The following is a 25,019-nucleotide window of genomic DNA, read 5'->3' on the forward strand; positions in this document are numbered from 1 at the left end:
GTCTTTCTAACGGTAATAATTTCATTTTGATTGAAGGACATTCAATGACATAAACTCATCCCAAAAAGAAAGTATCCAGTTTGATTTTGGCTCATAAGTCAAAGATGTGGCCTTAAATCAAAACCTACTAAAAGTATGTTACAGATAAATTTATTCCACACAGTTTGATACCTCATTTGTCCAAATCGATGCGGAATTGATTACACAGCGACCTTTTAAACGCAACGACCTCAATTTTAAAAGTTGCAGTAATTCTATTGGTGTGGTTTTCCTGCTTCTCAAGATTAGTCATAAAGGTACCCAATAACAGAGACGAATGAAGACTGTTTAACTTCACTTCATGTGTTTATTGAATACAGATACTCTTTTAGTCCTTCCTTAATGTTTTGCCCTTCACTCTTTACATCTTCTCCTGCTGCATCAATGACTGCCAGACAGCTGCGGAGCATGCTCTCAGTGAGACGCCTGATGCGCCCTTGATCTATCGCTGCCCATAATTGAGTAGCAGGACCAAATCAATAGGAATTACTGCAACTTTTTAAATGGAGGTGATTGCATTCAAACGGTCACTGTGTCATCAATTCTGCGTTGATTTGAACACATGAGGTATCAAACTGTGCGGAATAAATTTACCTGTAACATACTTTTAGTAGGTTTTGATTTATGGCCACATCTGTGACTTATGGAATAAAATCAAACTGGATACTTTCTTTTTGGGATGAGTTTATATGGTGCTTTATCTTTGAATTCGTGGGTAACGTCAATTCATTTAAGCTATCATAACTTGTCCCCTGGTATGACTTGCTAGTAAAGGCCTATATGCACAAAGAGAGCACATTGGACGTGACATGATATGCTCCATCAATAACGTGATTTCCTTTATTAATGACATTTTAAAGTGGAAAGTTAGCATAGAGAGAATTTTGTCCCGCTTTCGCTGGAATTGACCATATATATATAGCTTTTATTTCTAAGCCTGTTATTACATGTAGTCAGAATAATAATTAAAAGGATTATTTTCCCTTTTCTTATTACCAGTGGCGTATATTTCTTTTTCAAATTGGGGGATGGGTTTGGAAAAAATTCTTGAATTATGATGAATCCAGCGCCTTTTGGGGACATGCGCGCGGAGCGTGCGAAAAATGTTGCCATATTGAAGTTAAACTGATGAAATATGGTGCAAAAGTGAAATAAATGCGTGCGAAGTGTGCAAAAAATTTGCACTTTTGGGGATAAAATGGGAAAATATGAGGTTAATTTGGTCAGAAACCCTCAAACAGGCGTCAACATTGATTGTATGGACCATCCCCCCTGGCAAAATATTGGGGGGATTTATCCCCCATCCCCCCGGGATTTACGCCTATGTTCTTTACCGTTTTATCACATTTCGCCAGATTTTCGGTAACTAAAAAACAACATGTAATTTCAAAATTTTGGTTGTAGGTTGTTGGCTAAGCAAAGCAATTGCAGTTGAGAACTGAAATGGTCATTGATAAGTTCTATAGCAGTCAATGATTAACATTTGGGGTGCTCAGGTGTTACCAGAGGTTAGACTCTGGCCAGAGTTTCCAGTGAGTATGCCTGAGTATGCCAGTTTTTCTATTGAAATAATGCCTCTTGTTAGCTGGAAACTCAAGTTTTCTGAGGATACTGGTCAGGACCAGTGTTGGATGGACTCTAGACTTGGTCAGGAAAATGGAACAAGAGCAAAGTTATTTTTGTAGTTATCCAGTTAGCTGTGTTTCCCCAAACCAGTTTTATTTAGTAGCCTCGTTCTTGAGGTGGCTCAAGTGGCTTCTGGACTCTTCTCCGGCACCAACAACAATCAAACCATGTTCAGCATAAATGATTTTAGTCCGAAAATATCTCAACTGCACCCTGATTAAACGGATGCTAACATCATTTCTTTTGTTTTTTAAGATTATTCAAAAACTTTTTTATTTGTTGTTGAGTTTCTTTCAACATCACATGGTTCCTAGTGTACTCCAAGTCATTCTTCTGATTATCGCGAAGATATTGTATATCCTTCAGTCTCATCAATTGTTTGGAAAGGATTCTTGCATGATCTGAAAAGAAAAAAACAGTTGACAGAAAACAGTGTAAAAATAATAAGGAAGTTATGCAATGCAGAAAACAATCAAACTGCTTCGATTCCGCTGAATATTACTTGATATAATATTATAGTTCTTGAACAAAAATCACTAGGATGTCAAAGTCATGTCCATATCAAATTCATACATTTATTTTTTATCATAAACAGTTCCCTGTTTGATTGAAGTCCAGCATTTGAAAAGAGAAAAGAAGAGGGAAGGGAATGGAAGGGAAGGGAAGGGCAGGGCAGGGCAGGGAAGGGAAGGGAAGGGTAGAGGAGAGGAGAGGTAGGAAGAAGAAAGAAAACAAAAGGAAAGGGAAAGAAGGAAAAGAAAGCAAAGCAAAGCAAAGAAATTTAAGAAAAGGAACGAAAATAATAGGGGAAGGAGAGGAAAAGGAAAGGAAAGGAAAACTCAAAAGGAAAAAAGAAAGGAAAATTAAAGGAAAAGAAAAGGGAAATGAAAAGAGAAAAATCATGCATTCAAACCTGGTATTTTCAGCATTTTATTCATTTCTTCTTGAGCTGCTTCCTCCAACTTTTTTGGCTCAACAATACTGTCTATTAGGCCAAGTTTAAAAGCTTCATCCACGCTGTACAAAGTAGCTACAGGAAATAAAGTATGATTATGAATGGTATAAATATTTTCACGAGATGAAAAGATTGAAAGTTCCATTAAACGAACGTGAAAGCCGAGTTTAATGGAATATCTCATTCTTTCAATAAATTAAAATACTGTAACATTTCCATTGCATGAATGAAAAGTTTTTTTCATTATTTGTTTTATAACATCTACGAGGGACAGTCAATATAGTCCCTATTATTTATCTCCACAAGCATGACTGTTTGTTACTTATGATAAATACAAGTTTCTACCTTTGTCTTTGAAAACACACAACAGTTATTATTAGACTAGAGTACTTTGAATTACATAATATCATTTGCATAAAGTCATTGCTATGTACACTGACAATAATTCGTCGGCCGTATCACATACTGACGTATTCGACATTTTTAACATTTTTGAGAAAATTGATATATTAGTTTGTTATGTTCTACTCTACATATTCACCAAAAACCATGCCTCAAAGTGGCTTAATTAGTAAAATATTAATTAATTTTAATTTGACGTATTTACAAAACCTTGAAATGTCTGTATCACATAACGACGTATTTGTCGATCACCTATACTGCGCAAGCTCAGTATGTCGTATCTGCAATTTGAAGGATTTGCCGTTTCACATACTGACGTATTTGCTTGACGACGTATTTGCGCGACTTTGTCATTACACGATAAAATCGCTGTTTTGTCCTTTTCACATACTGACGTATTTGCGCTACTGTTTCACATACTGACGTATTTGTGCGACGTATTTGTCATTTGAACAGCGAAATTGTCATTAGTCCTTTTCACATAGTGACGTATTTTATTTAATATTGTTTTTTTGCCGAATAAGTTATGCTCTGATAGTAATAAGTGTATTATATTGAAAATATAGTATATTCGCGTTATTGCTAACCTGGTTTTAATCTACAATAAAGTTTTAATCAAGATTATGAAGCAAATGAAAATCTCTAAATTTTCAACTTCGATTTTCTCGAAATGCGTATTTTGCAAATACGTCAGTATGTGATGCGGCCGACGAATTGTCAACATTGGCAGGAAATTTGAAGTGCAGTTATGGAACATGTAATAAAAAGAAGCAGAAGTACCAAAGCAGTTTGCGTGCCCTGTTTTTGGTCTGAGGTAATCTGAGTATATTCACCTGATAATTGTAAAAGAAGAAATGTATCCATTAACATTATGAGGAAAGGGACTCTCTTTAAAATTTGTTAAAAATAGCAAAATTGCATCAGATTCCATACTTTCATTCTCGAAATGTTTGGAATGATGTATTAACACCTCAATTTGGCTCGTTATTTTCTCCACTATTTTTCACCATAAATCAGGCAATGTCCAAATTGCTATGTTAACCTACAAACACGACAAATTTGGGCGATTCCATTTAGGTGTAAGCTGGGACATGTGTAAATTTTACAAATATGCCAAAAATATTGATAGGTTTGAAAAAAATAACAAATTTCATATTATAAGATCGTACATTATGGCTTAAATGTGAAGCAAATGAAAAGAAGTGACAAAGAAAGACAGTACAGAGAGTCTTGAGGCCTTGGGGGTTGGATATATTGCAAACCATTTCCTGGATGTGGAAATTTGACAAATACAACATGATGTGACATTTATAGAGTAAGTCACATCTTAGACATGCTATGGGCAAAATACTGCACCTCAAAAATAACCTTCCTTAATGTGTATGACTGGTTTACTAAAGATGAAAATGTGACAAATATTGTCATGCATACATGTATGTATGTATGGAACACGTTGATATAAACAAAACGCATACCTGCTGGATCATTTGATCCTATGCAATCTTGTGAGAGTCGATTGAAGGGAGAGATCAGTGTCAATTATACACTAAGCAAAAACAGTAACTTATCATTTTTCACAAGGTCATATCTTATAATCCTGTCCATCAAAATTAACAAAAATTACACACAGGATTGCCTCAATGCTCTACTCTAAACACATGTCAGTAAAGCAGTTGTCCAACTGACAAAACAGCAAAATACACTGATATGGAACAGCTTCCTGGACCACATTCACAGCCCAATAATTGGCACCCAGCATGAGATATCTGTGACAATCTTTGGACAGATGATAATTTACAAAACGGGGCTGCTTTCACACACTTTCTTTAAAAAACAGCTCTTGTTCCACACTATTCCACTTACTCTTTGGGAATTATCATCTGTGCAAGGACCATGTTCATATTCTCACAGGTTATATAGCTGCCTTTTTGTGTTTCAAAATCAAACAATCATTGTTTGGCCAATTTGTTTATACATTGAAATTATAAGATGGCAGCAAATGGATGCAAGTACTTCTCCCACTACAGACTTCAGTTAATAATTTGTTTATCAGAATCCAAGCATATTTACACAACACCAGTGAAGCAGACCAGTTCTTGTGGGCTTTTGTGGCCATGCCTCCATCAAAGGCAGTGAATTAATAAAGTATGATGTTTTTCTTCAAATCATCCCCAACACAACGAGGTTCAGAAATGTCCTCTCATTGTTGATTGTTAGTTAACCCATCACTTGAACAGGATTTGGCCAAAGCAAACAAAGACTAGAGCTATTTACTAACTCTATATATAAGTATAAGCTTATTATTCACTTCAACAATAGGATTAAAGATTGGTGTTTGACTGACACTAAAATGAGAAACATGCAGGACAAACATTAGGTAAATATGAATACAACCTTTATGCACATTTTGCACTGTAACTCGAAATACAATACAATACTGACTTTACGAGCGGTTTGAGATGGATGGTTACATATAATAATGTGTTCACAAGGTCTTTTCATTCCTTTACATTTCTCAAAAAGCATCGCCCAAGAGAAAAAATATCAAAATCTACATACCACCATACATGTATAACAGTCATGATGATATTAATTTTGATATTGTATCCAAATTAGTGATGCATACCACTTGTGCTTTTCTGTTTAGTGATGTAATCCTGGATTGATTGAAATATACAAAATAAATTCTAAAAATCTATTATGACATACCCTTTCCAAGTGCTTCTTCTGCATGTCTATGTCCAATAGTATTTTCCATAGCTCTTTGAACCCAAGGTGGTAGCATTAGACCCTAAAATGTAAAGATGATTAAATCAAGCACAATGCAAATATAAAGCAATATACATCATTTTGCAACATCAACAAAAAAGTTATTGTAGTTCATTTCACAAATGAAAAGACCTACTTGCACATCCTCCAATAAGAAGGATTGCAGGCTAGGGGTAATTTGAAATGAGAATTCTTTCAAAAGCGATGAGAATTGGACAAAACAATGAGAATTGACAATTTTCTCATTTCTATGAAACTTTATATCCTGCGGGAATGATCGGGGCATGCTATACTAAATTATTGTGTTAAATTTTCTCATTTAAAACAATGTGATAGGTTGTTTACACAATGGTATTTCTCAATCATTTGGTTGAGAAAGCATGCCCACAGGGTTGACAGTTTCATAGAAATGAGAAAATTTACAATTCACAGTTTTGTCCAATTTTAATTGCTTTTGAAAGAATTCTCATTATAAATTTCCACTAGTGGAATCTAATAAGTTAATACACCCTATGTCCAAAAATTGTGACAATCCAAAACAAAAAACAAACAAAAAAGGAAAAAATACTCACATAAGGCAGGCTCTATTTGTTTATTCAACTCATATATATCAAAAGAAAGCAGAATATATGCAATTCTTTATCTCATCTTATTTAAGCATCTATACATCTATGGCCCACTGCATACATGTACTTATTATAGGACATAGAATATATTTGATGCATCATGTCTTCATTTAATTTAGATTCCCATTTTATTTCAAGTCACGTTTAACTTCTAACTAGCGTTTCATCAATAATATATTTTCACCAGACATTTGACATCAATTATAATTGTTCCATCTCGTCTTCAGCTTGTCGAACACAGACATTGTCACCTGCAGCCTTCACAAATAATGTTGCGAATGGTACTCCCCATTCCAGAAAAATGCAGCACTAATTTATTTTTTTTTTTGGATCAAAAAATGTTATCCTGTTTTGCTATAAAATGAAACATAGCTAAATCATAATCCTTTAGTTAGTTTTAACTGGCAATGAAAGTCGAATTTTAATGTTTGGTCAATTTTTGGAAATAAAGGCCAAACATATGTGTTTTTAGGGTATTTTTTGTATGCTATGACAATCAAGCCCAAAGACGTATACAAAGACTATACAAGTTATGCATTTTAATTTTAGAAAACACATTTTCTAATCTTTTTCATAACCAATTATCAACAATAACATACAATATTAAAATTATGAGCTAATATACTAACTCTTAGCCTTTACTCAAGATTTTGAATGTACTTTGAATTTTGTGACTGTAATTTTGTTTTTGGCCCATTTTCATTCAAATTGCAAAAATATTCAAATTTGAATTTTACTGCCAGTTAGAACTTAGTGGATTAGGATTTAGCTATGTTTCATTTGTCAAAACATGATAATATTTTTCTAATCTAAAAAACTAGTTCTGTTTTAGAACTATGAATAGCTAATGCATGTACCAAAATCTTAGTAACAGCACATGGACAATTGGGTAATAAATTCCAATCTGCCATGACAGGCATGTTTTCTATTATTTTATTATTGCTATCTACACTTACTAGTCTTGGTGCACTAATTCCAATATGGTAATTCCCACGTGCCATAATCCTATGATCACATGCAATAGCAATCATGCAACCACCAGCTGGGGCATTTCCCTGTTACAGAAAATGAAAGAAAACTTTGGTTGATAAGAACAATAACAAGAAACAAAGTAAAAAAACAATAAGAGGAAGAGGAAGAAGGAGAGGAGAGGAGAGGAGAGGAGAGGAGAGGAAAGGAGAGGAGGATACATACGAGAGGAGAGGAGACAAGACGAGGAGAAGAGACAAGTGGAGAGGAGAGGAGACAAGTGGAGAGAAGAGGAGAAGGGGGGAGAGGAGAGAAAAGAGATGAGGAGATATGAGAGGTGAGGAGACGAGACGAGTGGAGAAGAGAAAAGAGGAGAGAAGAGAGAGAATTCATTCAGTTCTACTTCCAATACAAAACATTGCATAACAAACTTACAATATATATGAACGAATTAAGAACCAATAAAGCCTTTACAATATTTAAAAAAAACAGCAAAATGAAGGGAATGCACAGAAATGTGAAATTGAGGCCAGCCCAATGGAACAATATCATTATATTACTCAATTTATGTCTTCCAATGCTTACATTTATTGCTGCAATTATTGCTAATGGTGAACAATACACACGTAACCAAAGATTTTGTAGTGCCTCCCACATCTTGTCAAAGTCAGCAATGTGGTTGCTATTCAGGACTGAGATATCAAGTCCTGCTGAGAACACATCTGTAAGAGACTGAAATCATATAAACTATTTTATGTAATTATGTAATATTATATCCCTCATAGGAAGTACTCAAAAACATGAATATTGGTACCGTATTCGTTCCATAAACCGCCCAGGGCACTTAACAATGTCATTTTGGGTGGGTACTTTGTTTTTTTGCATTGTTTTGGCTTACAATACGTAAAAAGGCCCAAATATTCAACCATCGTCATCAGTGTCATATGTTTCAGACCATGATTCAGATGGGCAGTTAAACTAATACCACAGTTTGCTTGCTAGAAAGTCACTAGGTGGGCGCTTACAGGGGCATGGGCGGTTAATGGAACGAATACGGTAGTTCTAACCAATTACTATGGTTACAAAGAAACTGACATTTGTTTTTTTTAATGTCAAGCATATCTACAAATTAACAGCTGAAATCTAGGAAATAATGCTGACAAAACTTCTGCAAGTGACCTGGTGAAGGAGGTTGCATGGTCAGGGCATTTTTACAGGACAGGCATTGTGTAGCCAACAATCGGATGTATTACCAGTGGCATGCGGAGGTTTTCATAAGTCAATGGGCATGGGTCTCGATTCCACCAACTGTTCTAAATTTTTAGAAATAGCTAATTCCCACCCCCCATTGGGTGCATTTCCCCCAACATTTGGACAAAGGTGGTCATGTGTCCCCCCCCCCCCCCCCCCCCGCCCCCCGCTGTGTGCGGGAGAGCAGCATAAAGATACCAGTGTTCATACAGAAAAACTCCCCAAAATGTGAAAAGCAACTCTAGTCTTATTAGGTTGTTGTCAGTCTTATTACTTGCAGACAGTATTGTACTGACTGGGGCAAGGTTCCCCCTCCCCCCAAAAAAAAAAATATAAAAATAAATGGAAAAAATTGACAAAAGTTAAAATTGAGCTACATGTAATTTTGTCCACCAGAATTAACTGCAAATTACTGTGCAGCTCACCTAGGTTTCATTATCATTGAGGTATAGGACTTTTTATTTTTTCGGAGAAGAGCAGGTAGGGCAACTACTTGATTATAATTATTTTTACATGTTCATACTACATACTCTGAAAATTTTAGATAATTTGCACAGGTCAGTTTTTTTTAAATCACATTTTTGTTCCTAAAATGAGGGGTTATAGCGCCCTCAACGGGCACTATCTCCATAGGGCTACATGTAAAGACCAGTTTAGACAAATGGCCCTAAAATAAATCTGACTCGTTCATTTTTTTTATACAAATTTTCCATATGATGTAGATTTAACATCTGGAATGTAATGCAAGTGGTGTCGTTGGCTCGTTGCTGCTCTTCTAAATTCATTTATAAAATGTCCGCCCCAAATCAGACATATATCTGCATTGGAAAAGTCTGGGAACCAGTCAGCATCTTTTACCCCTTGGAAACTTTTTGCCTGTTTGTTTGTGACTTACTGAAGTAAGGATAACCCCTCTGCATGAGGCATCATTTTCCAGTTTGCCAAACGCATCTTCTAGATCCACCAGTAAACGTGCATCCATAGTATTTACAGGTCTTTTATTCATTTTTATCCAAGCAAAACCTGCAATAAAAATGAAAAGAAAAAAAATGTTAGAATGGTTTTGGGCATGACTTTTCCCACAATTAGAAGCATGGTTTGCAAGCATCATGGGTGTGTCAAGTGGTAAAAGTGAGAGGGCACACATGCGGCATGCATGTTGAGGGGAACTGGGAGGTCATTTGGGCAAGGGCAGGGTTGTTAGTTGTCAGTAATGACATGGCGGGAGATCTGTGTCCAAGGGTGAAAATAAGAGAGCTTGAACCAGGGGCAACTTTGCAAAAAAGGGCCCCTGGCTTACCAAGATTTGGTGTGAACCAGGGGCCACTTTGGATGAACCAGGGGCCACTTACCAGGGGTGAAAATAAGGAGTGTTTAAGGGCTTCTTTTACATAAAATAACACCAGGTTCAATAAATTTAACTAGGAACCATGGGCCATTTCCAATCACCAAGGGGCCAATAAAAAATACATCCTGGATGATTTAAAAATAAGCGTTAGTTGCTTTGAATTTGATATTTTTGTTCACTATCCAGGGGGCCAGTTTCGTGAGAAAAGTGTCCCCTGGTCAACTAAAATTGTTAACCAGGAGCTATTTCAAAGTTTCTGGGACCAAACAGCTCCTGTACCCCACTTATTTTCACCCTTGCCAGTGGCTCCATGCCACCTCTTCCTGTGAACATGCCTCTGGGATCATTATTACCTGCGAACCTTGTGTATGCATTATGGTATTTTTGGCCAAATTTCTGAAAGTCAGGAACATTTCAAGGCAAATTTGCCACACACTTGTTGAGGCACACTGATTGTGCGATGACAACGTAACTTCAGCTTTTGTTCGTGATTATAAAATAATATTTAAACTGACCAGTGACCAAGTGTCCTGCCATCCACTGCTTGAAATATTGGACAGTATGTGACTCTGTGTGTGACTGACATGATAGAAGATACAAAATGGGGGAGGGGGTGGGACTTCCACTGATGTTTATTTACCAATTAAAGTTCCAATTTAATCACAAAATTTTTTTTAAATCAATTTCTTGCTTCATGCAGTGGCATGCCTGAAGGGCAGGGGCTGACAACTCAAAGAAAAACAAGAAAAAGAAATGGTCCTTGTTGTATAAATACCCACACATTCGGTAATGGTAAACATCTTGATTTGGGTATAAAATAGTGTAAAATTGCACATTTTCCTTTGCTGCGGCCACAGGTATCCAAGTAAAACTGGGCCACTGTTCGATAGTGTCTCATACCAAAAATTGACCAATTCCAAAAAGTTAACAGCCCTGTAATTTGGAGGTTTTTTAACCAGAGCAACCTCAAACTAATCGAATCCTAGCCCAAAATGATGTGGCCTTCTTTTTTATCCTCATACAAAGTTCGTATCGGAGATGTCAGTGGAAAAAAGTGTATCTTTGACCGTGTCTAATGTCTATGGTGCTATAACCCCTAGTACCTACATTGATTTTTTTAATTGGGTAGTGTATCAACGTATCTAATAGAAGATTTTGCATCAACTGAAACCTGTAAGCCAATGCTCCAAGCAATTGAATAGAGAGTTCCTGATCTCAAGATGCCAGGAACCTTTTTTTAGATATCAATAATTGCTTGTTTGTCATAATATTTATTTAATATTTCTTTACACTTTTACTTAGTGCTTGAAATTTGCATTATTTCGTAATCTTTATACAATCAGTAATATATTCACAGACCGCACATTCACTGGGCCCAGACCTCTGGAGATCATGAACTTTGGCTGGCTACCAGATGTAGTTCTTGACCATGTAATATGTTGGTCGGCAATTGTAGCCTATGTAACGTGGCGCAAATTAAATATGGTACATGTACATTATGAAATTGAGAATTTACGCTAATTTTAATACAAAATCAGTCAGGTTTTCTGAATTATTCCCACTTGGTGCAATCCCATTTGGTCCAATCCCTATATGGCACTCTAGCTGAAATACAGCAAGATAAAGTAAGATAAAGTTAACTTTTATTACTTCCATGGTCCGGTACCGTTGGTGAATTTGCGATCGCGTAGAAATGACAAGGTTAGCCTACTACGCTACCGGCGCCGAAGACCAATGGGTCAGCCGGCTTGTTGTCAAGTGCGTTGATCAGCCAATCATCGTGATTGTTTGTTTCTTCTGTGTGCACGCTCGTCTACGCTAGACGCACAGCTCGGACCACGGAAGTAATAAAAAATTAACTTTAGTTAAATGTAAACCTGTATTTTAGCTAGAATATCTCGAGCTAGTGTTGGACATTACGTAATGTACATGTATACGTAGTCCTAGTAACTAGTAACTAGGAAGATCGAACACAGACATAATCATTTGGACGTTTAAATGAGCCGGTAATACCCAATGTAAAAGTAAATGTCGTCACGTTCTCAGTTACTGGGACTAATGTATACGCAACTAGAGAAGAAGTTCATTATCATTATGCCTGCCACTTCCACATACTTGTGCAAAATACGGAAGGTCGATTTGTGCCCATAAATGTTTAGGCCTATGTTAAACTGTATGTTATACAAATTGTACAGCTATCATTTCTACCCTATGACGAACCGACATACCTGTAAATCAAATAGCCCACAAAAACTGGTCATCGCTGGTATTTTTCATGAAGAAAACGACACTTTTTACGCCGGAACATGTCCAAAACACGTCAGCTGACGTACAAGCCTCCCCACGCATGTACATAAACAAGCCGTGTTCATTGTTTAATTGTCACCTGCAGCTGTTCGCAAGAAAACTTTCTGCATAAAATTACCTGGGGTCGTTATCAGGCCTGAGACACACTGGCGCTAGTTTGAGGACAGTCACTATGAGTTACTAATGTCGGCACATGCAGAAAATGCGTGATGGGTCGCCATTTTGTGACTCGTGCAAACTAACACAAACAAATTATTGGACTTAATAATCTTTTCAAGTTTTAATAAAACGTGCATCTATCATGATAATATTACATTTTATTATTTTATTATTTGAATTACATAAGCTATGTCAATTTTGTGTCCATGTTAATTTTTATATGGATTTACCTGTGTTGATTTTAAACTGTTGTGACGTGGAGCTACGCAAATTGGCAGGCGATTACCCCCCATGCAATGCGAATACACGGAAGCGATCCAGTTTAGGATGCATCGCAGTTCCTGTTGTGTAAACCAGGCGTAAACCGCCCATCCAACCTGATCGTGTGCACAGGATTTGTGCTGGAGGCTAGTTAATCGCACAACCAATGCGCAGAAGAAGACCTTGATACTAGGCGGAGCTTACGTTTCACAAGAATGATTGACAGCTGTGAGTAAGTGAAATTCTGTTCTGTGATTGGTACAAAAATATGGTTCTCGTATAAATGAATATATTATCCATGGCTTCAAAATTTGGAACCGTTTCTTCCACAGAGCCCTATATAGGGCTCTATGGTCTCTACTCATCATACACGACCGTAGAAGATCTGGCCAGCGGCGGACGCTTGCCAATCAGGCTAGCTATTTGTGCGGCGTGGCCTCTCATCCTTTTATTATCTCTGGTCTTGTCACGCTGGTAGATTAAGCCCACCTGTGATTACTGACCTGGATCTGACAGAAGATTGTGGAATTTACGATTTTCAGCAGCAGGATTTTATGAAACTGCCAATATTTGCAAGTATTCTGAAGGATCGGTAATAATTAAAATATTTTTCATGGTGTCGGTAGTGCAAGTTGAAGTTAGTGAATTTGTGGTTTTGTCCCTTTTTGTATGTTATGTGCAAGAGTGTTTTCAGGAAGCGTAAATAGGCAGGCCGTTATGCTAAGCTCTCCATCTTATATGCAAGTTCGGCGACGAACTGGACACATCACACGGTAGTGTGATGGGTCCAGCCTGGATATACATTATCATGTCGATCATTTATTTTAAGCTTACCTTCAACGTTGTTTGCACAAATGCTTACATTGCCATTGCTATTGTATCTTTTGAAGTGAGTATGGAAGCCTGGAAGTACAGGGTTCCGAAGTCTGTTTAACATTGAAAGTATCGAAAAGTTTGAAGCCAGTTTTGTTACATTCATTGTCACTGGATTGTGATTTTGAGCCAATTTATTTATCTTTGTTTCTCTGCATCACGCATGCGCTAAGGTAAAGACAGCGCGTAGGATAGACATTAAGGGCGCACACCACCAATAAAACATCCGCTGTATTTTTTTGGATTTCCTCTGCGGTGTGAGAACACGCGGTATTGTGCATCTTGCTGTGTAAATCAAATTGCAAAAAATTGTATTTGTCAGGACACACAGATTACGGTATAAAGTGTAAGTGTACCGGGTACCGGGTACCGGGTTGCGTAAATTGATTGCGAGGACATCCAGATTACGGTAAGTTGTAGGCCTACATTGCTGTCTACATTGCTAGTGTTTTTGTGAGGACACCCAGATTACGGTAATTTGTACATTGCTGCCTAAATTGCAAAAGTGTTTTTGTGAGGACACCCAGATTACGGTAAGTGTACATTGCTGTCTAAATTGCAGAAGTATTTTTGTGAGGACACCCAGATTACGGTAAGTTGTACATTGCTGTCTAAATTGCAAAAGTGTTTTTGTGAGGACACGCAGATTACGGTAAGTGTACATAATATATATTGGTGTCTAAATTGCAGAAGCATTTTGGTGCTTGCTTACGTGTGTGGACACCTAGATTACTAGCAAATTCAGTTTCCCGGCACGGTGGATCAGATCTGGTGAATTTATTACTATCATAGTAGGTCTACTTTATAAAGCTGCTGTGCTTTTTCAATAAGTGAATTTTCACACTGCAATGTGTAAACTACTCTGGGTATTCTCATAATTCATTTGAAGACATGAGCGCAAGAAGGCCGTAAGTCCACTTGGCCCCTCAACATGTATACACTAAAGTTATGTATAGTTTCTTAGGGTTTTATAATGTTTATAAAACATACCAACTGAACTATACAAAACTATACGCAACTTATAGTGTATACATGTTGAGGGGCCAAGTGGACTAACGGTCTTCTTGCGCTCAGGTCTTCATTTGCATTTTAAATGACAACATTTTACTTGTTATCTAGGTTTTATTAGGCCGAGTAAAAAAAAACCGTGTTTAGCCTAGGCTGCTCCTGGTTCTTTTAAAATTATGTACAGGTTAAGACTGCTTTTGATGTTGTTTTCTATTTTTGATACTGTATTGTTTATTGTTAATTTATTCTAAATGTAAAGTGCAATCCATTTTTACTACAACAAAAATAACTACCCTTTTGTATTTTTTCTGTATTTCCAAAAGCATTTGCTTGGTTGTAAATATTTTTGACATGCATAAGGAGTATAAGTACACTTGGAGTATCTTCGCGCTGATTCGCGCACCCGGTATCAGGAAAACGTGCATTATAGAGTACTTGATATTAACTTTGTGCAACTTTTGAATTAGTGAACTCTCATTTAATGTGTGGTCATTCAAGCATGAAGTCAACTACAGGTATGAAATTGGTGTATTTGCTGGTATGAGTCTGCTGATGATGCATGCCTAAAAACATCAATTGAAGAAATATTATAAAAAAATCATATGAGTAATTATTTTTGTTTTACTCCTATATATCTTCATTATGGCTGAAGGACCACAATGGAAATAAGTGTACTTTTGTGTTTTTATCCTAATTGGTTTAATGACGAATAACGCGAAATGAAATGAAATGACGTCACACCATCATCAGTTGGTTTTGGACGCAACGTAGCAGAATGAGCTGCAAAATATCAGTTCCAGTATTAGATTTAATATCAAAATGATGTTTAAACTACTGGATGAATAATTTACAACGATATATGGACACGTTTTACATACATGTGAAAAAGCTGACTTCGAAAAAGAAAAACATTTAGGGCATACGCCTGATCAGCCGCAGCCCCTTTAACACACTTGACACGTTAAAAGTATTCAAATAATTAGTTCCTCTGTACATGACTGTATGTATGTTTTTTAACATGAATACATTACTTAAACTTAATAAATGTAAGATGATTTCTTTCGTTGTTTCAAATCATGTAGATATTTCTTAATTATTGTTTGTGTTTCTTCCCCCATCACATGATTTTGGTAGAACTCTAGGTCATTCTTCTGATTGTCGCGAAGATATTGTATATCCTTCAGCCTCATCAGTTGCTTGGAAAGGATTCTTGCATGATCTGAAATGAAAAACCAATGTTGTACTTCAGGATTATGATATGTACAAGAGACTTTTATTGATTAAAGATCATGTTTTTGCTCCCTGAACATGTCGTAGTTATATACTTTTTCGCGCTTCACGCACACTGGCCCATTGTGGCAAAATTCAGCTTCAATTTGAGCTAGAATAGTCTAAAATTGAAAATTTTTCGCACTCTTCATGCGCAGATATCCCAGCAAATTCTAAAAACTTGGCCACTTGAATGCACATGGCCTGGCCCAGGGCCCCCCAAAAGGTAAATCCGGCCCTGGTTATATGTACGGTCATAGTCAATGATCCTTATAACGTTGTATAATGAACAAGTTGGGAAATTCAGGTATTTAGTTTAGAGGCCATTATGTGTTGATAAACAGGGATTCTGTGAAAAGTTATTAGAGACTAGAAAGAAACAAAAAAGTAAAAAACTGTCTCCGCTGTCAAAGTAGGAAGACAGAAAGAGGAACATCGAGGAAAAATAAAAGAGGGAGAAAAGAAATGATGAAGATATATATGAGTAGGCCTATATAGAAACAAACCTGGGACTGCCAGCATCTTATCCATTTCCTCTAGAGCTGTTACTTCCAGAAGTTCCGGTTTTACAGCCCTGTCTATTAGACCAAGTTTCAAAGCTTCATCCACACTGTACATTTTAGCTAGTAATAGAAACAACAACAGCAATAGCTAAAATTAACAATTTTTTGTCAAAAATAGTACCACTGATTTTCTTGTTTAGTTACATGCTTAATCATAAAAACTTCCAATGAACAAACAATTTCGTAGGCTACAGCTTATCCAACATCATGGATCTTTACAAATGACATCGTCATTAAACACGTCAAAAAAAGTACGTTTTCCCCTTCCAGGTTCTTTGTTGTTGTATTCAATATTTTGTTTTTACCATGGGGATGGCCATGTATATTTTCAGAAATTTGAGAAAAAGTGAAATTGAAGAAGACAAAAACGGCTGTTGAATGCATGTGTTGTTGTTGTTGTTGCTATGGTAGGATCAATAAATAATATAAATATGTTGGTATTTATTTTTACAGCGCCTTTCACATGTACCAAGGCGCTAAACATTTATTCCGCTGATGTTAGAATATGTCAGCCAGGGGTGCAAATTGTGATTTCTTCCTCGGGAGCAAGGTTTTTAGGCTCAAGATTTCCTCAATCATAACCATGCATAAAATAGCTTTATTCTGCACTTCAAAAGATGAGAATGTTAACATAGCGTGTATTTTTAGGACGACTGTATGTGAGGTCTTCAAGCTTCCAAAAAAGTCTTTATGATGACAATGTGCGCGCGCGCGCAAAAATTTGGTATTTTACACTAGTTTGGGTCAATTTTGGTCGGACAGAGGCTCCTTTCCCCTTCTATTTTCCTTTACCCCCATTCCTCTTTCATTTTTCGTCAGAGGAGCACAACTTGTTTAGTGCTTTATGGTTCTTAAATTTCCTCAATATTTTCCAGTTTGTCCTCTTCTCATCAGTGGCATTAGTATTGATACACTGAATTCCTTCATGACTTTTGTTCCCATAAAATCCTCATTGCTACCTCTCTATAAATTTCCTCAGATATGATTGCTGCCTCTCTAAATGTCCTCAGATATGAGCCCTGTTTCCATCTGTCTTCATCCAACTTCTTTTTTTCCTGTTAAATTAAATACCTCCTATGGTGATGAATTGTACATTTCCTCATATTTTCCCATTTTCATATTCGAACACCAACACCTTCCTCTTTTTTGCTCTTATTTCTTGAACAATAATGTGAATTCCTCCAAATTGTACACAACCAGTGTCTTTAAAGAGTTCCCCTCTTCCATTCAGTAGCTTCACTTCCTCACAGCCTTCCCCTATTATCTTGTACCTCACTCTTCTTCTTTTTAATTCCTCTTTTCCCTCTTCCTCTTCTCTTTTCTTTTCTTCTCTCTCCTCCTTTTTCCTCACTTTCTTTTTTCTTCCCATGGCATAATTTCCTCAATTTTGACTCTCATTTCCCGCACAATTTGCATCCCTGATGTCAGCTGCCATACAATGCCTAAGGCATGTTTATAACTTTGGGCCGTACTTAATGGACAATATTCATAACAGCTCCCCATTTCCCCCTGGGTAGAGAGAGGCAAGTAAGGTACAGCGCCTTGCCCAAGAGCACAACACACTGGCACCGCCGCGCCGGGGCTCGAACTCGCAATCCACCGATTACAAGCCAGAGCCCGTACCGCTGCGCCAACGTGCCCCTAATAATAATATACTTGATATGCATGGTATCATAATTTAAAGGCATCGTACAATCTATGGTGTATATATAGGTAAACTGCGCAAATAACACGTACCGGTAATTTTATGAGGTTGTATATTTCACATGCTTCAGGGTGTATTGAGAGCCTATGCTTTAATCACGTCATACCTTTTCCTAGAGCTTCTTCCGTACGTCTATGCCCAATAGTGTTTTTCAATGCAGTTTGAACCCATGGTGGTGGCATGATACCCTAAGATAACAACATTGTCGTCATTAGCAAATGTGACAAGTTCTGGTCCACTCAAGCCAACGTGACATGTCACAAATTTTGAATTTCAAATAGGTAAAAAAGTAAGGAACAAAAAACACAAGACAGGGAAAATAGTCATTTCAAGTATTCTACAGGATATGTGGTTTTTTAATAATGAAAACTTTTCACAATTGTGCTGATGATCCGGACAGGATAATATGCATGCTGTAATGCCTTGAGTAGACCAAACCCCAGGGATTGAGAAATCAGAATGATGATGATGATGATGACATCGAGGATGAACCGATGATGACGATAATGAAGATGAATTTGTAACTGATCATTGAGGCTGATGATCATGATGATGGTTATGAAGATGAGCGATGATGAATTTGATGATGTTAATGGTGACACGACAAAGATGATGAAAACTACATGCCATTAAACATTATACTATAAGGAACCGTTTATGCCTTTACTTACTAATCGTGGTGCGCTGATACCTATATAGTGTGCCCCATGAGCCATAATTCTATAATCACACGCGAGAGTTATCATGCAACCGCCAGCTGGGGCACTTCCCTGTAACAAACAACAAATATAGAGAGTTTACGATTGTTACGTGAAATGTGAAATTTGGACAGCAACGGGATTTTACACTATAGTCCAAAATAAGTTATAATGCCCTCCAGATGGTGAAACCTATTCTGAATGGAATGGGTGCAGCCCGTCACTCAGAAGACCCGTTTATTCAGAAGGCCCGCTAGCCAGAATTTTCTGAGATATAATCGATAGCGGGCCTTCTAAATAACGAACTTTCTGAATAGTGGGCTTTTTGTTGTAGTTTATGTAAAAGTCCCGCTACTCGATCAGAATTTTTTCTGACTAGCGGGTTTTCTGGCTATAGAGGGCTGTATCTGCTACCAAGAAGACCCGCTACTCAAAATGCCCACTATTCAGAATTCTGACTAGTGGGTTGTTTTAATCATTTAAAAGAACTGAGTTAGCTCTAACCATGGTAGGTATTATACCTACCATGCTCTAACCCTAACCCTTAGAACTGGGTTTTCTGAGTGGTGGCCCGGGTTGACTGAATAGGCCTACTATTCAGGGTGTGATTCTACAAAGGGCTCGTTAATCAGAAGGCCCACTACTCAGAAAATATATTCTGAGTAGCGGGTCTTCTGATTAACGGGTTTTCTGATTAGCGGGTCTTCTGGTTAGCGGGTCATTTTAAATGAATACAAGCCTGCTATTCAGAATTCTGAATAGCGGACCTTCTGGGTGACGGGTTTTCTGAATAGTGGGTCTTCTGAGTAAGAGTGACGGTTTTCCCCCGATTCTGAATCAGTCAATTCCAGTACAACGATATGGCAAATACGTTTCAAAATGGCACAATCTCATGCCATGTGATGAAGGGACTACTACTAAGTCTAAATCCCTATTCAGAGAGGGGATTGGAGGGCAAGGGAATTGACAGGGGTATAGAACAGGAGGAGGGGAGAGAGGGGGGGGGGGTGACGACGTAAGCAACACTATACACAACAACACCAATCCCTTCGTATTCACACTTGTAATAACAATTGACATTAATTACTTACATTAATGGCTGCCACTACTGTTAGTGGTGAACAATACATCCGTAACCAAAGATTCTGTAGCCCCTCCCACATCTTGTCAAATTCGTCAGTACGGTCGCTATGGAGCAGCAACGGGATATCAAGTCCTGCTGAAAACACATTTGGAAGCGACTGAAAAGATAATGAAATCAGTATGAACAAGATCAAAACTATAAATTAGCCCCCGATTGAGGGCAGGGCCTATAAGAATGTAAATTAAGGGGCAAAGCTAAACAAAAATTAAAAGAATGAAATAGGTTACGGACTGTCTCTCTTGTCTATAAGTATGAAATGGGTTGCATTAGTTGCAAGTCCTTACTATGGGAGGTTCAGGCCTCAGCCCTACCAGGCTTATGACCTTGATATTTTTAAGCCATGGCAGGCTGGGGCCCATTATAAACATCAAGAATGCGGCGGCCCGGTAGGGCCGATGCCGGAAACCCCCATATTGAGGACTTGCAACTAATGGAGTTCCGATATAATTATAGCCCCGCAGGGCAAAAAATCAAAACCATGCGTAGCCTTAATGTAAAGTTGACCAACAGCGGTCGTCGGTCATCCTAAACTGCTCTATGTAGTCAGTTTATAGCCATATGTTAACACAAAGGTCACAACCAAAATTACGAGGACAGACCGTAATTTATTTGATTTCCAAGTTCAGGTCAATGCTATTAACAAAACCATGGCCAGGTAGGCCTACTTGTTTATAGACATGGTTCTGGTTTGAGAAGGTCCCACAATGCATTGGCATTGTACGTACGTTTCCTCTAATGTGAAATAAAGATATAAAGAAAAACATAACAAATTACTCAAAACAGTGGAGCGGCTATGGCCTCCCCGGCCGATCCGCTTGATACGGCCCTGCCCCGCCCGCCAGGTGGCAGGCAAACAAGCAATAGTTATTCTCCAAACATGAAATATGCTCAGGCAATTCAAACGAATCGGGTTAATGCCCCGGGGGTTAATGTTGCAACAATTTTTTCTTCAAACTTTGACTACGATTACAAATTTCAGCTTTCAGCCTTAGTTTTGTTGTGTAAACTATTGATTAAAATATGTAAACTTAACTCAATGCTTGCTGATATTACTCAATAAAATTGAGGCAACATGTTACTTCGAATTTAACGTTTTACAAATAATTTTTTGCGTGTATAAATAAAGACTTACAGAGGTTAGGATAACACCTCTACAGTGGTCGTCATTTTCCAGTTTGTCAAACGCTGCTTCCAGCTTTTCCAGTAAATTTCCGTCCATAGAATTGACCGGTGTTTTATTCATTTTTACCCAAGCAATACCTTAAAAATTAATGATGTAATAAAAGAATATAATAAATACAAATAAAAGAAAAGGGGGTCAGTGGGTATTCGAACCTGAAAGGGGTCCATCGGGTATGACTTTAAAAAGGGGGTCATCGGGTATATTTGATTTAAAAAAAAGGGACTATTGACAGGCACATACCCGTCACTTCTTAGACTCTGAAGTCTATGATGGTGCATGGTGCCCCCAACCTAACCCGTATAATTATATGGATACAAAATCGTAGGCCTTCTCCTTGATACTGCGGAGTGCGGCGCATGGAGCGTTTAGCTGAAGGCCTACATTTTGTATAATAGGCCTACTATATATATAGCCCATGTTCTAAGGGACCGTTCCCAGCACTTGTAAGGGGGGCCTGATGCAAAAATGGACCCACAAATTTCCCCGGGAAAATTGAGTTTATATGCTTTTCTATGGGGTTGACCCATAAATTTCATGTCAAAAAAGAGGGGGGGGGGGGGAATTTTAGAGATCAGAAAGCGGGGGGGGGCGAAGAATTTTCGTGTTGAATTTTGTTCGTCAGCCTCCGGCCCCCTAACAAGTGTTTGAGAATGTATAAGTAATAATTTCACTTACCATGGCTTACACCGGTAACGTCTACCATGCCATTGCTATTAAATCTTCTACATTGATAACAAGAACTTGGTACAGCCTGGTTAAAAGCTAATAGCCGATAGATTTGGTACGAAGTTTGTAAAATCTTCATTTTCAACTGTAGGCCTATAATATCCGCGGGGAAAAGGTATTAAATGTATGGTCGTTATAATCAGTCTAATGTCATAGTACAAGTATAATTGATATACATGAAGGTAATTTTTTTCCATATGAATGCACTCTCTAAATATGAATAAATCAAACAATAAATCATTAAAGGCCAGGCAGGCCTGAGTCCAGGTTCATGGTTGGTTGACCTACATTTCGTGTCCAGGTCATGGCCACATCATGGACCGCATGCACAGAAATAATGTGCAATATTTTGCAGCATTCATTTCATGTCGTTATATTTGCAATAGAAGAATAATCATTATTGTATAAAGCTTTGTTCGAGCAAGAAATACTGGCAAGCGTATACCGGTAATTGATAAATTAGTTTGTGGTATCGTTCAGATCACGGAAACACGGAACAATGCCACATGGCACACCGACATCGCCTGGCTAATAATTATTTGGTGCAGCAGAGACATTAAAATGAATACACGGGATCGATACACGTGAATTGCTATGCACGATTTTGATATCAGACGAAAATCTTCGGATACTGGGTTAGAAAATGATGAATATCTCCCGTAAGTGAATTTTTCTCAAGAAACCAGATGTGGTCTCATACACTTGAAAATACGTGTTGAACAGATATTATAGTCGTTAGCGTGCGCTTTGAAAATTGGCCGTGCGCTTTGAACTCAAAATTTGACCAAAACTCTCAATTTTATATTGCGTTGGTCCTGTAGGCCTATGGACTACAGCGCGCAGCAGGCTATAGCGGCACTCACTCAAGTGGAGACAGTATATTAACCATTGACCGCAATGTCGTATACAAGCTTGCTCACACAGCGAGAAATCAATTACCCCGTCTATTGTCATAGCCTTAGTCAGGTCACTTCGCTAATAATATGCATCTCATAAGGTCCGAATAAAATAGCCATGTGTGGCTGTGGATTCAACCTACCATGGCGATTTCTACTATGAAGATATCGGGGCGATGTCACTGTGCATGGGTCATTTGGAGTGCCACTGAGTCTGGGAAATGATCAAATTTTAATATGATGTAGGCCTACTGATACATGTGAATAATCTGATAAAATTCATTGTGTAGGCCTACGTGTCTTCGCAAAAAAAAAAAGGCCATTCACACAGCATTGTACACATACTATAATTTGGGTGAAAAGAAAAGAAAACCATCCAGACACCAATTTTGCAATTTAGACAGCAATGTCCACTTACCATAATCGGGGTGTCCTCACAAAAGTACAAGGTGTCCCATAAAGAGGTTACATGTAGAAAATGAACCGCATTTTGTGATGGTACAACAAAACAATGTCATTTTTTCAGATAACATTTATTCATCCTTCTTCTAACAGTTTGCTAAGTTTCAATTCCGTATCTTAAAAGCAACTTAACTTATGAGCGCAAGATGACAGGGGTGTCAAGAGTGGCTAATCGTCAAAATATCGCACAACAAAAGTTGAACACACGCACACCTTTGTTTTCAGACTTGTTCTTTATTACTTTTTGTGTTTCTCTTACTTTTCATTGTTGAACTTATTGCACAAAAGAAACATATTGAAAAATTAAATATTGTACACTGAAAATAAATCAGTTTTAGAGCTTCTTGACTCTTGGTGGTAACAAATAAAGGAAGATTTTCATTAGAGAAGAACACGTTTTTAGTGAAAGCAGTTCTGCACGCTGTATCTCATGTCATCAACATAGTGAAATGAATAACAATCTTTTGCATTTAGGCCTTGTTTGCATTTTGTTGGCTTGGAATCGCTGCTGTTTGTTTTTACATTTCTGACTGAACTCTTGAAATAAAACTGAACAAGATTTATTCTTTATCAGAAATACTGCATCTGCCATGCTATGGCTGCATGGTCCTACTCAAATGCCCCGCCAAATGCACAGTGGCTGTGACGGTATAATGAACCTCGTGTTGCATTTCTCACGTAAAGAGCTTGCTCAGGAATGCTTGGAATGCGGACTAAGTACGTAGGTTGTGAACTTGACATTCACAGGGGTACTAGTAGAAGGTACATAAATTATGTCATGAAAAGGATATTTATATTTGTTAACATTAAATTCGAAATTATTTTCAAAAATCTACATGTAACCTTTTTTTGGGACACCCGGTACTTCTAGCCGCCTAGCAGTGTGATAATATTTTCGTGATCTGTATAGGCTATAGGCCCCCGGTAAAGGCCTACCTATTCTCACATCGTATAGCTCAAGCTCATCAGCAACATGTCAGCAAATTTAGCAAATCAAGTTTCTGGTCCAATTTCATATGAATTTCAAAATATATTTTTTATAGATTATTGGCAACGATGTGTTTTGGGCTCAACCCAACTGAAAATTAGTACGGTATAGCTTTAATATAGGCTTAGCAGAATAATCACAATTTCTCAACTCAATGTTTATGATGAAGTTCCTCTATGGCGCACTCTCCCATAGCGATTCAATCATGAACGAAATGAACTAAATATCCAACCAAAACAATAACAACAACAACAACACCAACCACAACAAACACGTGCAGCACTCAAGTGTAGTAGCCTATATAAGTTCGATTTTTGCGACTCAATTTGCCAATAAATAATAAAAACTATTTACTCTAAATAAACGGGAGAAAAGGGGTCAAAGTTGGGTTGCGTTTTTATTGGGACACCCTGTAGGCCTATAGGCCCTAGTAGTGAAAAAGTAAAGTAAAGTAAAGTAAAGTAAAGTAAAGTAAAGTAAAAGTAAAGTAAAGTAAAGTAAAGAGTAGAGTAGAGTAGAGTAGAGTAGAGTAGAGTAGAGTAGAGTAGAGTAGAGAGTCGTAAAGTGGAGTAAAATAATGTAAAGTAATAAAAATTAACTCCAATATCTGCAGCGAGTGGGTACGATTTATCAAGTGCAAAGGGTATCCGAGAATGATCTATACCGGGAAAGATCAGTCAATATCAATTAATCAATCAATCAATCAATCAATCATCAAGGATTCTGATCTATTTCAGGCAAGGTAGCTTTTTTTGCACAAATGTTTCAGAAGTAGTTGACAATAGATTTGAA

At 37.5% G+C, this 25,019-nt stretch overlaps 2 protein-coding genes across 3 annotated transcripts; both read right to left on the reverse strand.

Moving 5' to 3' along the window:
• Positions 1-1,031: 1,031 nt before the first annotated feature.
• LOC140164384 (enoyl-CoA delta isomerase 1, mitochondrial-like) lies at positions 1,032-14,531 on the reverse strand. The gene is made up of 7 exons (XM_072187659.1): positions 13,547-14,531; positions 9,533-9,660; positions 7,972-8,118; positions 7,374-7,472; positions 5,732-5,813; positions 2,579-2,695; positions 1,032-2,066 (listed from the first exon to the last, which is right to left on the reverse strand). Exons 1-7 carry the CDS (start codon positions 13,689-13,691, stop codon positions 1,900-1,902), a joined length of 885 nt encoding a protein of 294 aa, XP_072043760.1. The 5' UTR covers positions 13,692-14,531; the 3' UTR covers positions 1,032-1,899.
• An 813-nt stretch (positions 14,532-15,344) lies between these two features.
• Positions 15,345-22,250, reverse strand: LOC140163936 (enoyl-CoA delta isomerase 1, mitochondrial-like). 2 transcript variants are annotated; one of them, XM_072187238.1, is made up of 7 exons: positions 21,831-22,248; positions 21,105-21,232; positions 19,920-20,069; positions 18,802-18,900; positions 18,237-18,318; positions 16,369-16,485; positions 15,345-15,812 (listed from the first exon to the last, which is right to left on the reverse strand). In XM_072187238.1, the coding sequence occupies exons 1-7, from the start codon at positions 21,958-21,960 to the stop codon at positions 15,631-15,633; spliced, it is 888 nt and encodes a 295-aa protein (XP_072043339.1). In that variant the 5' UTR covers positions 21,961-22,248; the 3' UTR covers positions 15,345-15,630. The 2 variants fall into 2 exon arrangements, with proteins under 2 accessions (XP_072043339.1, XP_072043340.1); XM_072187239.1 differs by lacking the exon at positions 16,369-16,485 and having other exon boundaries at positions 21,831-22,250.
• Between the last annotated feature and the right edge of the window lie 2,769 nt (positions 22,251-25,019).

The sequence above is a fragment of the Amphiura filiformis genome, chromosome 11 (genome assembly GCF_039555335.1).
Source record: "Amphiura filiformis chromosome 11, Afil_fr2py, whole genome shotgun sequence".
Classification (NCBI taxonomy): Eukaryota; Metazoa; Echinodermata; class Ophiuroidea; order Amphilepidida; family Amphiuridae; genus Amphiura; species Amphiura filiformis.